Source organism: Perca fluviatilis, chromosome 4 (assembly GCF_010015445.1).
Source record: "Perca fluviatilis chromosome 4, GENO_Pfluv_1.0, whole genome shotgun sequence".
Classification (NCBI taxonomy): Eukaryota; Metazoa; Chordata; class Actinopteri; order Perciformes; family Percidae; genus Perca; species Perca fluviatilis.
In genome coordinates this window covers 19,109,348-19,124,330 of record NC_053115.1, presented here as the reverse complement: position 1 = coordinate 19,124,330, position 14,983 = coordinate 19,109,348, and the positions used below count along the sequence as shown (strand labels likewise).

The 14,983-nt window shown below is 40.9% G+C and overlaps 1 protein-coding gene across 5 annotated transcripts; it reads right to left on the bottom strand.

Annotated features, from left to right (window-relative positions):
- Positions 1-924: 924 nt before the first annotated feature.
- stau1 (staufen double-stranded RNA binding protein 1) lies at positions 925-14,951 on the bottom strand. 5 transcript variants are annotated; one of them, XM_039796801.1, is made up of 15 exons: positions 14,737-14,951; positions 12,080-12,395; positions 11,537-11,658; positions 11,268-11,424; positions 10,986-11,142; positions 10,687-10,858; positions 10,481-10,576; positions 10,131-10,343; positions 6,494-6,637; positions 6,208-6,354; positions 6,004-6,079; positions 4,572-4,891; positions 4,342-4,464; positions 2,018-2,097; positions 925-1,730 (listed from the first exon to the last, which is right to left on the bottom strand). In XM_039796801.1, the coding sequence occupies exons 2-15, from the start codon at positions 12,270-12,272 to the stop codon at positions 1,643-1,645; spliced, it is 2,088 nt and encodes a 695-aa protein (XP_039652735.1). In that variant the 5' UTR covers positions 12,273-12,395; positions 14,737-14,951; the 3' UTR covers positions 925-1,642. The 5 variants fall into 5 exon arrangements, with proteins under 5 accessions (XP_039652735.1, XP_039652737.1, XP_039652738.1 ...); XM_039796803.1 differs by having other exon boundaries at positions 10,986-11,139; XM_039796804.1 differs by having other exon boundaries at positions 11,280-11,424.
- Positions 14,952-14,983: the final 32 nt, after the last annotated feature.

Below are 14,983 nucleotides of genomic sequence, written 5' to 3'. Positions count from 1 at the left end.
TGCACACATATAGTTTTTACAAGTGTGGCTAATCTCAAAAGACAGCAGTAATGAATAGACTAAGGATGAGACTAATGATCAAGTATTTCCTACAGCATAAAGCAAGAATGTAGTTTAGAATGCCTTAAGTCAAAATGTCCCAGAATGAGCTCATGTTTTGCCACGCAAATAAATATGGAAAACAGCAAACTTTGCATAAAAATAAAGATGTACATTTTGCTTGATTTTAGCTTTATATTAAAACAAATCCCTGAACACCCCATCATTATGGTAAAAATGTATGTGCTTTTTGTTTTCAATTTGTTTTTCTCAAATATCAGAAGAATCTGAATTAGGATTTGATAAGCAGAATCACCATCAGAATTGATCAAATGTAAACACAGACGCTTGCATGGACCCTAGGGCTGAGCAATATTTGAGGTTTCAAATTATATTTCATAAAATCAAACCGCATTTTTCATACTATTTATAGTCAGCATAATTTACATTCTGGTTTCATTGTTGGAGTACGCCATTCTAGGGCTGGATTCAAAACAGCCTACCTAAGCACAAGGGACTCAGGAAAGGATGTATGCATGTAATCCAGTGTTATTTTTTTTTTTTAAGTAGCTATACTTGACTTTTTCTATTATTATTGACTGAATTCTTTATTGAAAAGAAATTGTTGGTAGCACTGTAAACAGATACACAAGTAGTTCTGAAGGATGACAACTTAAATAACCCATCTTGTTAGGTTTTACTTATGTGTTCATTTGGAAAACAGAAAGGTATAAAATGCTCACACAATAGGATTGTCATCAAGATATGATACCACTGAAAGTAAATAAATTATATTCAATTATCGCACAGCCCTAGATAACCTAAACTTTTAAGTTATATATTCTGCCATTAGCAGGTAAAGAAGAAGACAAAATAATAGAGGGCTTTGTTTTGTGCAAGTAAGCACGTAACTTTAATTACCATGGGGAGCGGAGAGAGAGATGGGAGGTTGACATAAGGGAGGAAAAGGGAGTATCAGGGAAACTGACGCAACAGGGAAATGTCTCTGCCACACACAGCAGAGACAATGTCACATTACATCACACGCTACATTTAGTCACAAGTTTTTTCCCAGCCCTACATGGTAATGTCAATAACACTTCACTTGTGGTTGTTGATATAAAGCACTCTAGGAAAATCAACAGAGGTTCGCCAGCTGCACCCTAGACAAAAAGATGGGGTCCAAACCTGTTCAATGAACCACCTCAGCAGAGGATAAAACGTAAAAGACTTAAAAACAAGAATAAGAAGGTCTCACAGAGAGGAAACGAGTTCTAGGCAAAACAGAACAGAATTCACAGTTAATCGCTTCTCCCCCCCACCACCACCACAAGTAAACTCCCAACTCATTGACTAGGATGCAGCTACTTCTTCTACTAAGCAACAAAATAAATACTGTGAACAATTAAACAACATCAAGGGGAAGAAGCTATATATTTTTTTCCTATCAATCTTGTTTAACTGTGAACATTTTGGAACGATGAATATGAAACAGTGATGGTTTAGAGCCTACAGTGGCCAAAGCTTCCTGTAGCCTTCTAAAACTAAGAACACAGTGTCTGAGTTTTCTCTAGTGCTTTTACAGACAACCAAACCTGATGATCTAAACAGCGCCATCCAGGGTCTGTGTCAATGTGCTTGAGTTAGCCTGTTTGAGGTGCAAGTCACCGTCGATTTCCTGCTTGCCACACCTGTGGAAAACAAGACACACAGCGTCGCTGTTAACAGTTAATCAGTCCCAAACTTTAAAATCCAAGCAAAAGCGAAGCCTTCCTTTTATGTTCAGAAAATGAATAGATTATCTCCTAAGGTTCCCTAGGAAACGGGTAGCACTTGGGAAATTAGGAGAGAGCACAAGTGACAAACATCTTATATTCTACTTATATTCTGATTACTCACTATGATTATTAGCGGAATGAAAGGCTTATTGTAAACGCAGCTGTAAGTACGTGGAGAGACGGTGTTTGTCACAACTTACCGAGAGATGGGTCCATTCCCTGTCCTTTCATGTAACTGCTGGTCCAACTCCGAGAGCAACTTTAGTATATTCAATGCAGCCTGTAGAGGTGAAGAACAGCGCAGGTTATTGCAGTGACCATTTTTAAGAGGCAACTGATACCTCATTAAGTGCAACCCTGTACAGCCAAGCAGCATTGTCTTGGTAGTAGGTATTCTTCAACAAAAAGGATTGGGTGTCCAGAAGGCAGCCAACGTACGGCTCCCATTTTGGGACCTTTGAAGACTTTCCCTACCATTCTAAGGAAATAAAAGAAAAGTCATACTGGCTGTGCTTTGTTCTGTTCAAGAGCAGTGAAAGGAACTGTGGACAAAATAGGCCTTTACTGATAGATTTAGGAGCAGAAAATGCATTGCAGGAATTACAGCATATGACACCGTATAAAATACTCCTTCCTGCTTGGTTTTCATTGGATGAGGTTATTGTGAGCGACAATACATATGCTGCAATTTTGATATTTTATTAAGCACCTTGTCACCACGCTAAACATGTTTCAACTTTGTTTCATTAAGTAACTTAACGTGGTCATGCAAGGGCTGATACTGTTAAAGGTTATATACGTTTGTGCCACTTATTTTCAGCATTTTGTTCCTATTGGTTATCTTTTATCAACAATAGCCTGGTTCTTCCTGAGGCATCCAAATACTTCCACATTTTGGCTGGAAGATTGTATAGCATTTCAAGTTTTGACAGATGCATTCTAAACATAAGCTTGTTAAAAGCTACAGTTGGTAACTTTCGTAAAAAATAAAATGTCATATTTGCTCAAACTTTCACTATATCCTGACAGTACTATATAAATCAAAAATCACATGCATCTGCCTCATCCTGGTGTTTCTAATAGCAGAAGGAAAACAACCAATCCGAGCCAAGGAGTCTCTAACACAGCGTCAATGACAACTTATGAACTGCAGTCAAACTGTAAAAGTAAGAAATATAAATTACGGTTCTGTTACTGCATTACTATTTCTCGCCTCAAATGTTTTCAGTAACCTATTTTAGTGTATTGTTTAGCTGTAAAAGGAGAAAGTTTATTCAGGCTGGTGGGCCAGGGGCGAAGCTTGGTTTTGGCTTGACTGTTTTCAACATGTTGGCCAGGCCACTACATTAGAGGGTCCTCGGCTCTCCTTGGTTTTTTTTCTTTTTCGGGGGCACTAGGGGGAGGCAGAGAAACCTGATTATTTTCACAGACAATCTGTACCCGGAATGGGGGGGGTCCACAGTGTAATGTTTCAATATGCACTCATTAAAGTCAATTTGACTGGCAAAACAGTTAAAGTCCTTCTTACATTACACAATAATAAAAGTCGTAATTTTTAAGAAATAAAAGTTTTTTTTTTAAATCAGTTTGTACTTCTTCCAATGTGTTCCATATGTTAAATTAAGAGTCAATTGAGATGTACATATTGCAATGACATCATAATCCTACAATTAATCATTGTGAAAACTAAACTTTCTAGATGTGTTGTTACATTGTCCAGGTCATAATCAAAAAAGCGAATTAGTATAGTCATAATTTTGTCCATGTTGACATTAGTTGCTTCATGTAGTTGCATTGTTTAGCTTTTCATATAGCCAGATGTCTAAACTCTGGGACAAGGCCTTTAAGTTTCAATAACTGCCATGTTAATTCCAAACATACAGCTTTGAAAAGGCAGTTTGGGCTTCAGGTAGCTTTTACACAGTGGCCATCGTTAATGACAAATCGTGTTCCACTATGAATGTGCACATGAGTATTGTTTGTATCACAAACACAGTCGGTCAATAAAGGCACAGCTGTATCTACATGCAACTTTGCCTCCATTTTTTTAGCCGAGTTACCACGGAGACCACATCGCACTCTTGCTTTTCAGCAAAGACCCGCCCAACTTTGCATCTGATCTCGTTTCATTGGTGGAAGTTCGATGATTGGTTAAACCCAGCTCTTCAAAACAAATCCCATGTGGACTTTTTAATTTATTTATTTTCCTAAAATAGTCATACGCCAGAAATCCAGCACCAGGCCCGAGTACCTTAATCCCTGCGTTACTTAGAGTTGCGTTCCTCTCATATGATTGGTATGTGAAATCAATTGACTCGAAAATATTAAACTGCATGCAAGTTTGTTTTTTTTGTTTTTTCTCTCACGGCCGCACGCCGGAGATCTGGCACGGTGCCGGAATACTTTAAGCCCTGCATACTGTCAGGATTCAGTGACAGTTTCAGCAAATATGTTAAAATGACCTACTGAACCTTTAAACCATTTTGTAGTTAAAAAAATAAAAAATAAAAAAAAACATTCTCACCATATCGTGACAGGATTCTACATCTTTCCCAATCCCATGACTGATGAGCGGTGGGTGGGAGGAGCAGTTTATTAGTGACACAAACTCATTCTTATTGTTTTTGGGGAAATCTTTGTATTCCACCTGCAAGCAAATAAAATATTTCAATGAATCTTGACCTTTTTGTAGTTTGAATCAAATGCATACTAGCCTTATTGACTTCGCTAAAGCAGGGCATGCTGTCAAGTTACCTGCAGGTTCTGCACCGATGCAAGAAAGCTCAGCTGTTCTGAAGGCCTGGTGAGGGGTCCGTGGGGCAGTTGGTTCAGATTATTTTTGTTCTTTAGGATAGTCTCAGCAGTCAGTGATGTCCCTGCATAAAGCAGCTCGTTGGCAATCATGGCAGTGATCGTGGCCTTGCCTGGGTTGGGTACAGTTCGACTGTAGTCCTTGGCCTGGGATGCTTGGCAGACCCCGACTGCTTGAGCCACCTCAGGGACCATGGGCAGAATACCTGCAGGTAGCTGCTGGTGGCTCAAGTAAGGCAGGCGGAAGTCCTCTTCCTTGGAACCTTCAAAGTGAAAGCACATTTGTGATGGGCGCATTAGCACAACCAAAATAACACAGTTAATTACACACTAGCCGCTTTCTGACCAAGTAGTTACAGGAACGTAGTTATAGGAAAAGTCCACTTCTAAGCATATCTACTAACTACTCTCCCCCAAAACCGTCTTTTCCATTTGCAGTTGCACCGGCCAAGTTGCCATAGGAACTGGTAGAAGGGGTAAGGGAGTAATGCAAGCACGGCAACGGTCTTTATAGCGTTAAAATCAGAAAACAAATACACCAAAAAAAGTATGAACTAAATACTAATTCTAATGTATATAGCATATTTGTCATAATTTAAACAAGTCTCCAGGAGAGAAACTGGTATCTCTCTCACCCCGCCTCTGCTGTGTGTGTGTGTGTGTGTGTGTCCGGTCAGTGAGGTTGTCAAGCCCGCAGGGCACGCTTGTGGAGTTTAACTCCGAAAAGACAGTTAACCACAGGTTCCCGTTAATCTTATGATGGACTTGTGTTGTGATATTTAAACAAACGAACCATCAACTGCGAAATAAAAGCCTCTTATTTATGAGAACAGTCTGAGAGACCTTCGGCTTACAGCGGAGTCTCTGAGCATGACTGTCAGAGCGACAAGCTAGCGGCCGGGGCAGGCGCCTGCTGGCTGTCGCCTCACTTCATGGAGCTTCTCAACTCCGAAAACTTTGAAGCAAATGGTCAATTCGGCATCAATTTTCGCAAGACTGCCTATATTCGAAATCTTAACAGTTAATTTCTCGCCTAAACGTTGTCAGAAGTGAATTTAGTGATGAATAAGATGGCGAACATTGTTAAAATTGTCCCATTGCTGGTCTGTCTGTACCGGAAACCTGACCCTCGTTGACCTAGGTCCCTATGCTGAAAAGGGAACAGCGAAAAGACCCTGCCCTGAAGTAGGAGCTGAAAGAGTTACAGGAACTGCGGCCAGAGGAACTTAAAAATCCCCAAATTGGTCCAGTCGGAACACGAGAAAAAAAGGGTTCTAGTCATTTTATGTTCTAGGTTCAAAAATCCCTCCGGTCGGAAAGCGGCTAATATGACCACTGCCAAATAGTTGAGTCCAGTAGATGTAGTGACACTTACTCAATGCCACCTCCTCTACAGAGCCAGGTTCAAAGAAGGTCACTTTGCGCCCATCACCAGGTTTTTTCAGTGGGGTCTATATATAAATATATAATAAATCAAAAACAATATATGTACACGAAGGAATAAAGGTTAGTCACAGATATCAAATCTTTCTTGTCTGCCATGTTTACAAGACTTGCTTGATAAAAGGTGTAGCAGTACCTTTTCATCAGTTTTGAGTGCCGGTTTAGGGGGCTGAGGTTGAGGCACTTTATATCCCAAGAGCTCCAGCATTCTCTCTGCTGCGTTCCTCTTGGCCACCTTCTTACTAGGTCCCATTCCCTCTGCAGTCTGGCTGCACACTGTCACCTGTACCAGAACACATGCAGCAAACACAGAGAAAAAGAACTGAATGGGTGAGAAATTAAGAAAAAAAAAGGATTCGGAAAGCAGAAACAGATGTTGCATAAGTCATGCTAAGGGCATGCCTCCATTGCCGTTGAATCACCTGCATGACGAACTCTCTGCGCCGAGGTAAACCTCGTTCTGTCACCATGCTGTACTCCGGTTCCTTCTCCTTCTTGGCCTGCTGGATCTGAGCCAGGCGGCTGATGGGATTCATCCCCTGGCCGTATTCTGGGCTGGTCTGCAGCTGTTGACATGACAGGTTAATCATCACTTCATGAAGAGTCTTTAGGTCTGTACTGATTATTAGGGGTCCAAGCCCGAGGGGGCTGGGAACAGATCACAGATCCAGCGGCGCTGTGGAACCCTATTGTTGTCCTAAGGATTATTCGTATTCTTCTCCCACTACAGCCTAAACCGTACACTGCACATTAAAAATACACATATCCACGCTAAATTCAGCTGAATCTCCTGATATAGGCCATGCCCATTTCCCCCTAGACTTTTATGCGCGAAAAATTGTGATTAATCACTCCTCCTAGACCAGGCAAACAATCTGCACAAAACTTTGTACGTAGCATCTTCAGACCGACCTGACAAAAAGTTATCAAAAGATGAAAATTGCGCAAGAACAAATTTGCGTAGCTAGTAGGGGTGGGCGATATATATCGTTTACGATAATATCGTCATTGTTGTGTTAACGATGTGCAAATTGACATTATCGAGTATTTAAATTAATTAGAAAAAAACACTTCAAAACACACATTGCAACGCTACACATTCACTAATGTCAACAAAGATGGCGGCGCGCGATTGTGCAGTGGCTACTAGCTCTCCTGTCGGTGTATATTTATACAAGTACGTTGACGCTTCGCCACAGCTCGCCACACACGTGGGAGACCAAAACATTGCAGAATGGAGGACGAAACAGCAACCTCCTCACAGAATTCCCAACAAAGCTCTGCAAAAAGCCCCTGCAAAAAGCTCCATTAAAAGAAAAAAGTCCTAAAAAAACAGCTCACCCTAAATCATTGAAGGTATGGGAATACTTCAAATTTTGTCCCAAACGTAAAGGTGTCGTTATTTGCGCTCTTGAAACAGCATCTGGAGGCACCCCATTGTCACTCGTGAAGGAGACAATAACAAGTAGTACTAGCGTTGGCTAAATTAATTTCATGTTTGTGTTGTGTAGCTTGAGCTCTGCACACTTCGGTGGTGCTAGCTAACTATCTTAGCTCTCCGTGCAGTTTGTTCGTGCTAGGTTAGTAGCTAATGTTAACGTTGGCTAGCTACTGGCGCCTAGACAGCTGTGTTTAGCTAACGTCAGCTATCTATAGTAGCTAATGTTAGCTAACATGAACGTTAGCTACTAACCTAGTACGAACAAACTGCACAGAGAGCTAAGATGCGTTGGTTAGCCTAGCACCACCAAAGTACACAGCTGCTAGATCTAGCTAACGGTGGCAAGCAGATTGCAGTAGCTTTGTACAGGAGAGATTTATGTTGGGACTGTAAAACTGAAAACAGGAATTTTATATTGTGTTAAACACTCTCAGGAATGTCTATACTGTGCACTGCACAGTGTTTTTTTTGCACTACAAAACGTTTTGAACAACAGTGTTCTGTTGGTACTGTAAAAGAGTAAACAGCCTGGCCTTTCATTTTGTATAACAGTAAAATTATTTTATTTATTTTATTTTGTGTAAAGCAGAAGATTTTTTGCTGTGCAAAACTGTTGTTTAATAAACGATATTATTAAGAATTTTTGGGTATTTGAGATACATTATGGTTTTTATTAATCGAGCAACAGAAAAATAATAGTTATATTAATCGTCCAATTAGTTGTTAGATTAGTCGACTTATCGATAAAATAATCGCCCGATTAATCGTTTAATAAATAATCGTTTACCCCCAGCCCTAATATGCAGGCCATTTTATTTACCACGAAAACACTGCCGCACACTGCCGTCTACATAGCCCCTGACGCTAAAATTAGCACAAGTTTGGCTCACTGCTAACCATAGTGAACAAACTGCAGCGCGATCACCTGGAGGGGATACATATTATAGCAGGGGACTTTAACAAGGCGTCCTTAAAGTCTGTACTCCCCAGCTTTTCCAGCATGTAGCTTGTGCTACTAGAGGGAAGAACACACTAGACTCTAACATCAAGAAAGTATACAAAACTGCGCCTCTCCCTCACCTGGGCCAGTTAGGTCACATCCAACTATTCCTGATCACAGCATAAATCCCGGTCAGAAGGACTATCAAAACCTGGCCTGACACTACCCTATCCCAACTCCAGGACTGCTTCCAATAAGGATATGGTTGTGTGCAATATGTTACAGAACAGAGCCCTTTGCTTATTATTATGATTTTGATCTTGCTTGTATGCTGCACAATTTACATTACAGCAGAGGTGTACAACTGAATCAGAGTTCAATGTTCCTACACTAGTTCAATTAGTATTAGTATAGTATTAGTATTTTATGTCTTTGAATTTTTACTTGAATGCTTACATTTTAAAGAAAATAAATAAGAACTGTTTTCATTCAACATTGTTCCCATTATTATCATCAGTGGTTAAGTAAATTGGACTTTTAAAAACACATTTTTAAAGGATATTGTCTAATTATTGTTATCGTCAAAATCACCAAAAATATCGAGATATCATTTTTTGTCCAAATCGCCCACCCCTAGTAGCTAGCCACGAAAACGCAAACTTCGCCATATCTCGGCCAAAGTAAATGCTATCAACGCGAAACTTTGGATCATTGTTTGCCATGACCCTCTGGGGCTTCCCAACAAATCAAATTTTTAGGGTACCATCTAGGGCCATTCCTGAGGCCATGCCTACAGTGGGGTACTGATTCGTCAATGTGGGCGTGGCCTATGGGACCCAGGTTTGGATTCACCACTTACACTAATGTGAGCAACTTCAAATTTACAGTGTAGATGTACAATGGTTCATGGACCTCACATACAAATATGGACCACTAGGGGGGGCGCTATAATGACGTCAAACGTATTTTTGCCTATAACTCCATTACACATCGCACATTAGAAACCCTTACATCCACGTGTTCCTTGAAATGAGGTGACCCGATCAAAGGTTATCAACAAGAATTCTGCTAGGTTAAATTATGCGCAATTTACAACCAAACAAATTTTCGTAGCTAGTTACGAAACACAAACTTTAGCATATCTCGGCCAAATGAAATGCTATCAGCAAAAACCTTGAAATCATTGTTCAACATCCCACTAGCTTTGCCGTTTACCAAATTTGACAAAGATCGGCCATTAGGGGGCGCTATGATCAACGTTTATGTGTTTTGGCCAATAACTCAATGTATGCAAATGGGACATTTGCGATTGCAATTTCTCTGCCGTAGCAATTGCTATCAACACGAAACTTGTGATGCTCGTTTGGCATGCCGCTCTGAGGGTCTGTACCAAATTTGGCGAAGATCGGCCATGAGGGGCATTCATATAGCCAACGTGGACCAGTTTTGGCCCTTTTACTCAATCAATGTTAATGGGGTATTTGCAGCGGCAATGTACCACAGACATCACAGCTCACACCTCTTGATATTTCCCGACGTTTGCCTCCCCACCGCTATGCTTTGGGTCCCGCTTTTGCGCGCTCCCCGGGTCGTCTGGGGCGACTTGCACCAGGAGGCTTGGACCCCGTCATAACTGCTTGCAGTTCTAGTTCTTATTGCAGCTCTCTAGTCACATTACCTTGATGATGGATTTGGTTTTCTTTTTGATGCGTGGCAGCGTCTTTTCCACACTGGGTATATGGGGTAGCCTCTTCAACTCCCCCAGCACCGCTGCTGCTGCCAGCTTCTTGGCAATCTTTTTACTCTTTCCTTCGCCCTCTCCAGTAAACTCCCCAACTGCAACACGCACGACAAAACTCTTCATATGGGGAGGGCCTTCTTCTTTTAAAACCTGGAAAACAACAGTGACAAATTGTGATGCATGTTCTTAAACTAGATGCGAATCTGGGCTGAGTCGTACATTTTGTCTACATATCTCTGAACTGATGTATTTCCATTAACATTTATAAAAAGAAATGTATAAATCACCTCAAAGTTGACAGGTAAGTTGCGTTTCAGTGCAATTTCAAACACTTGACTGATTTCTGATTTGTTGAGGTTCTCCTCCTCGGGTTCCCCATTCATCTGTCAAGAGCAGAAAGCATATTAAAGAAAGAAAAGCTATAAGTCCAACCAAATTACACAGAGGCTTTCTAGCACTTTTTCATCCTGAGTGTGCATTTTTTTTCACTCACCACTGGCAACTGCTGCAATATTGGCTCCTTGTGCAGGACTTTCAGGGCCTTGGCAGCAGCCTCATGTTTGGCCAACTGCCGTGTGCGTCCCTTACCAATAAACTGCTGGCCTCCGATGGAAAGCTCCATGTGGTATAACATTGGTCCCACTGGAGGAAATGGGTAATAGTACCTGGACAAAATAAATAAATAATCAAATTCAACATTTTTTCCATCTCAAAAACGCCATGAAATTATTCAAAATTAGGACAAAATGGAAGAATGTCCTCTTTACTCATTTCCAAGTAAAGGAAACTCACTGTTGCATAGAGCGCTGGTAAGGTCCTGGAGCTCGGACGTTGTAATTGAAGTTTGGAGGTCTCATCCCCGGGTATGGGTCGATGGGTTTATACATAGGCTTTTTACCAAGCTTCATACATAGTGCATTTAATTCCATGGTATGTGTCATGCCATCTGCTGTTAAGGCCAACACAAAGAAAACCAACAAACCAAAGATAAAACTATAAATGAAAAACTCTTTTCTGCTAAGTGTTACCAAACCTTAGAAAAAGATTGCGACAGGGCCAGTGGGAAGAGCCCACCTGGGTTCTTGCCTGTGTTGCGGGGTGTCCTCACAGTGGGCTTGGGAAGTGTTGTCTCAGCAAGGGCCGATGCAGCAGCGGAATGCTGGGCTTTCTTGATGCTGGTCCCCTCTGCCTCCCAGTGCTGATCTCCCAGTGTGAGCCTAACTGAGAAAATCTGACAGACGCCGGAGACAGGAAATACAATAGATTTTCCATCAATAGCATGAACTTGTGACAAAAGAAGACAAAAGCACAGTTTGCCTGTAAAAAAATTGCTCTCAAAGTACCTTGGAGTGAGCTGGTCCTTGCTCACACAGCAGCTTATACTCCGGTTGAATCTTGTTAAAACGGGCCATCTCATTCACCAAACACATGGGGGTCTTCTCTTTAGGGTTTGCCATGTTAGATACTGTGACAAAACAAAAAGAAGATCTGAAATTCTCACAACTAAGCAAATGGACATTATCATGAACACAAAAACAAAGGGCTGCTCCTAGTGCCAAAGTCTGACAACAAATAGACAAAGAGTCTGAGGAAGATATGCAGGGCTTGATAAAACTTTGAAAACAAGAAGCATACAATCCTTAACATTTCAAATGCAGTGACTGTGGCACACAGAGAGCCCTCCATACACCGTACAATATGGGGCAGGGGTTTCAAATAAAAGTGTAAATCTAACAAATACCCACTGTATACTTTTGCAATTGATATTTGCAACCAAAAATGTTAGTGGTTAAATAAAAGCTACTTTTTTACTATTGTGCACAAAAACATAAATGAACAGCAACAATTAAATTTCTTTTTTAAAGAAATAAATACAAAAAACAAACCTGAGGTGGTATTGTAGGGAGTGGCTGAGCCCGCGGGGAGAGCGGAGCTCCTGATGGGCTGGCTGGCGCTCTCCGAGGGTAGGGTGCCTGAGGCACAGGGGATGCTGTAGCCAGGCTGTGGTTGTCCCAGCTGCAGTGGGGCAGAGGCAGCAGGCATGGGGCTAGCCGGACACTGAAACTGGAGCTGGGACATCCTCGTTGGTCTAGCTTGGTCAATCGTAGGCTAAGGGTCAAGATAAGAACTTTGTAGTGCAGCAATGGTGAATGCCAAAGTGGGAGGAACTGTTGATTGAGCAGGTCTGACTGTAAGCTCTGCCTGGAGAGTGAAGATATAAGATAAGTAACTATGATGTGCCCATTTTTACATATAAAGCAAATTACATACTTTTTTATTCATCTAAAAATGTCACTGTCAAAGATACCGGAACCACCAGCACCCAATGGGCAAGATGAAGAGTTATCCCTGGGCAAGTTGCCTGACAAACAAAAACAACCACATTCATATCTATGGAAAATGTAGTTTCCCAGTCACTGACCCTGCATGTGTATGGATTATGGGAGGGAACCCATGTAGAGATGGGGTGAACATGCAACATTTAACAGAAAGGCCCCAGCAGGCAGGGTCAGGTTTGAAACCAGCCCCTTTTTGCTGTGTGGCAACACTGCTAACCACTGAGCTTTGCACCCTCAAATTCAACTTTACACCTCGCACCGGATACATTTTGCACCTTTAAGTGATTATGATTGTTAAACTGAAAATAAGCCCATATGAATTTAATACGTTTGACATTTTGCTAAGAATATGTTGCCTTACAGGTAAGATTTAAGACACAATAATCCACTGACACAATTTTCTAAATTGTTTGGCTATAGTAAAAAGCACAATGCAGTCCAGAAGAAAGCCTAGGCTCAATATAAAGCAGTTCTCTTACTATATGACAAAAGCAGGATGTGTATAATAACATTAAAAATGTTTCGGTTGAGCTCTGGTTTCTGCACTGCTGCCTTTGGTCAAAATTACTGAATATTTCTACCCTTCCCTTTGTTCAAAAATTGCACATGACAACATTTCTTTACAATAATCCATCTGTGGCAATAGTGAGATAACTCATTATAAAAGGAGTTATTAGTTTCACTGACTTTTTAACATTAATGAATTTACAACAAGTCAACAAATTTGTATTTACTTAAGCATTAACAACAGTCATGAAGGTCTTACAATACTGTATATTTGGCCCATAAAAATGCACATCATAGGTAGAGATTTGTGCAGGGTCCCAACACAAGACCATAACAGGACGTGCATATCATATACAAATGGCACCGGTCAGGCAACAGAAAGCCAGTTTTCACTCCCCAGGGCAAACACTAATTTCATAAAACAGACAGGGAATAAACCCTGGAATTCTTTACCACTGTTATCGACTAAATTAACACATATCAAATAAACATATTTGAACATATTTGGAGAATGCTATGCATTTGGGGATTTGTAGTTTTTGCTGGGTACTGTACTAGTTGAGTCATGAGTGCAGGCTTAAATTCATATATATACACACACACACACACACACATTAGTTTAAGTTGTACTCATTGTCTTATATATTTCTTATGTTTGTCATTTATGCTGACTGTAGTGTTTAATGTAGGTTTTAAATGTGTCGAGTTATGTGGACTGTAATGCTGAATGTGTTTTTAAACGTGGGCCCCGTGAACACTAGCTGTGCTTAAGGGCACAGCTGATGGGGGTCCTATAATAAACTAAACTAAATAAAGTAAAAACATTACAAGAGGAAACTTTATTTATCACCCACAGCCAACAAGAAGGTGGACAACCAAACAATGTAATGTGTTAACAGAGCAAAGCCGACGTTAACACCCCCACTGTTATCTTAGCTTGGATTGTTTCCCCACCAACATTTTGCGATACCCTGCTTGTCAATAAAGAATGCAGCTGATCCAGAAACTTTGAAATTATTTTGTTCTCATCCAGGGTGCATGGTTGGGAGGTGTAGACCACAGCCTGGGTGTTGTGGGGCCCTTGGAGCCTTCACTGTGGTTTGATTAAAATTCCCATGCACTGATTTTAACATGTACCTCATGCTACCAAATGTTGTCTATAGAAATTAACTAACTTGTTAATAAGAATTCAACTGAGCAATTGGATAGTTTTTTTTAAGATTAACCGGTGGCAAGCTAGCTAGCTGCTCCAATACAGAGCTTCAACCGCTTGCAAATATGCATACACGAGAATGTCTCTCACATCTCGGGGCTTGTATTTCCTAATGATTTGACTATCTTTGTGAAAAGGTCTATATAGCAGCAATTACTGTCAGTAGGACATTAACATGCTCTAAATTAAATCAGGCCGACGGGTAACATTAGCAATGCGAGCTTTCAACACGTTAGATGGATGGACATAATAGAACCACCTCTGTAAAACATATCCTTAACACTTAAATGGCTGTAGCAATGGTGTCTTCACGAAGATACACTTTCAACTCATTAGCAGCAGTACTTGACACTAGTTTATTACCTAATAGTTACTTAAACGTATCACAATAATTCCCAGTCTGGGAACAGCCGGTGAAATTGCTAGCTAGCTAATGTTAGCTAACCCCGACCCTCGACAAGACACTGCACAAAATAAACCTCACCTCTTCGTTCCTTTTGTTCAGTTTTTAAGTTACTCCATAGTACACGTTGATTTACTATCGTTTGCTTTTGTTAAGGGCCAGTTTCAAGAGTCAGTCTATGCTGTTTTTATATCAAAATGCGGGCGGTGAGGAGGTGGACATTGGGAGAACAGGGCAAACACTAAAGAGAATGGCCCTATCTTGATTCTCTCTTCAGGAAGTGGCATCGACAAAGAGGAAGTACTTCCAAAATAATGCAAGATTTACT

Excerpts from the sequence above, each read along its gene's own strand:
- stau1 (XM_039796801.1), bottom strand. The coding sequence starts at position 12,272 with ATGTCCCAGCTCCAGTTTCAGTGTCCGGCTAGCCCCATGCCTGCTGCC. Across the intron at positions 11,143-11,267 it reads CAACACAGGCAAGAACCCAG|CAGATGGCATGACACATACC; the intron begins GTGGGCTCTTCC and ends TGGCCTTAACAG. Across the intron at positions 4,465-4,571 it reads CATCGGTGCAGAACCTGCAG|GTGGAATACAAAGATTTCCC; the intron begins GTAACTTGACAG and ends ATTTGCTTGCAG.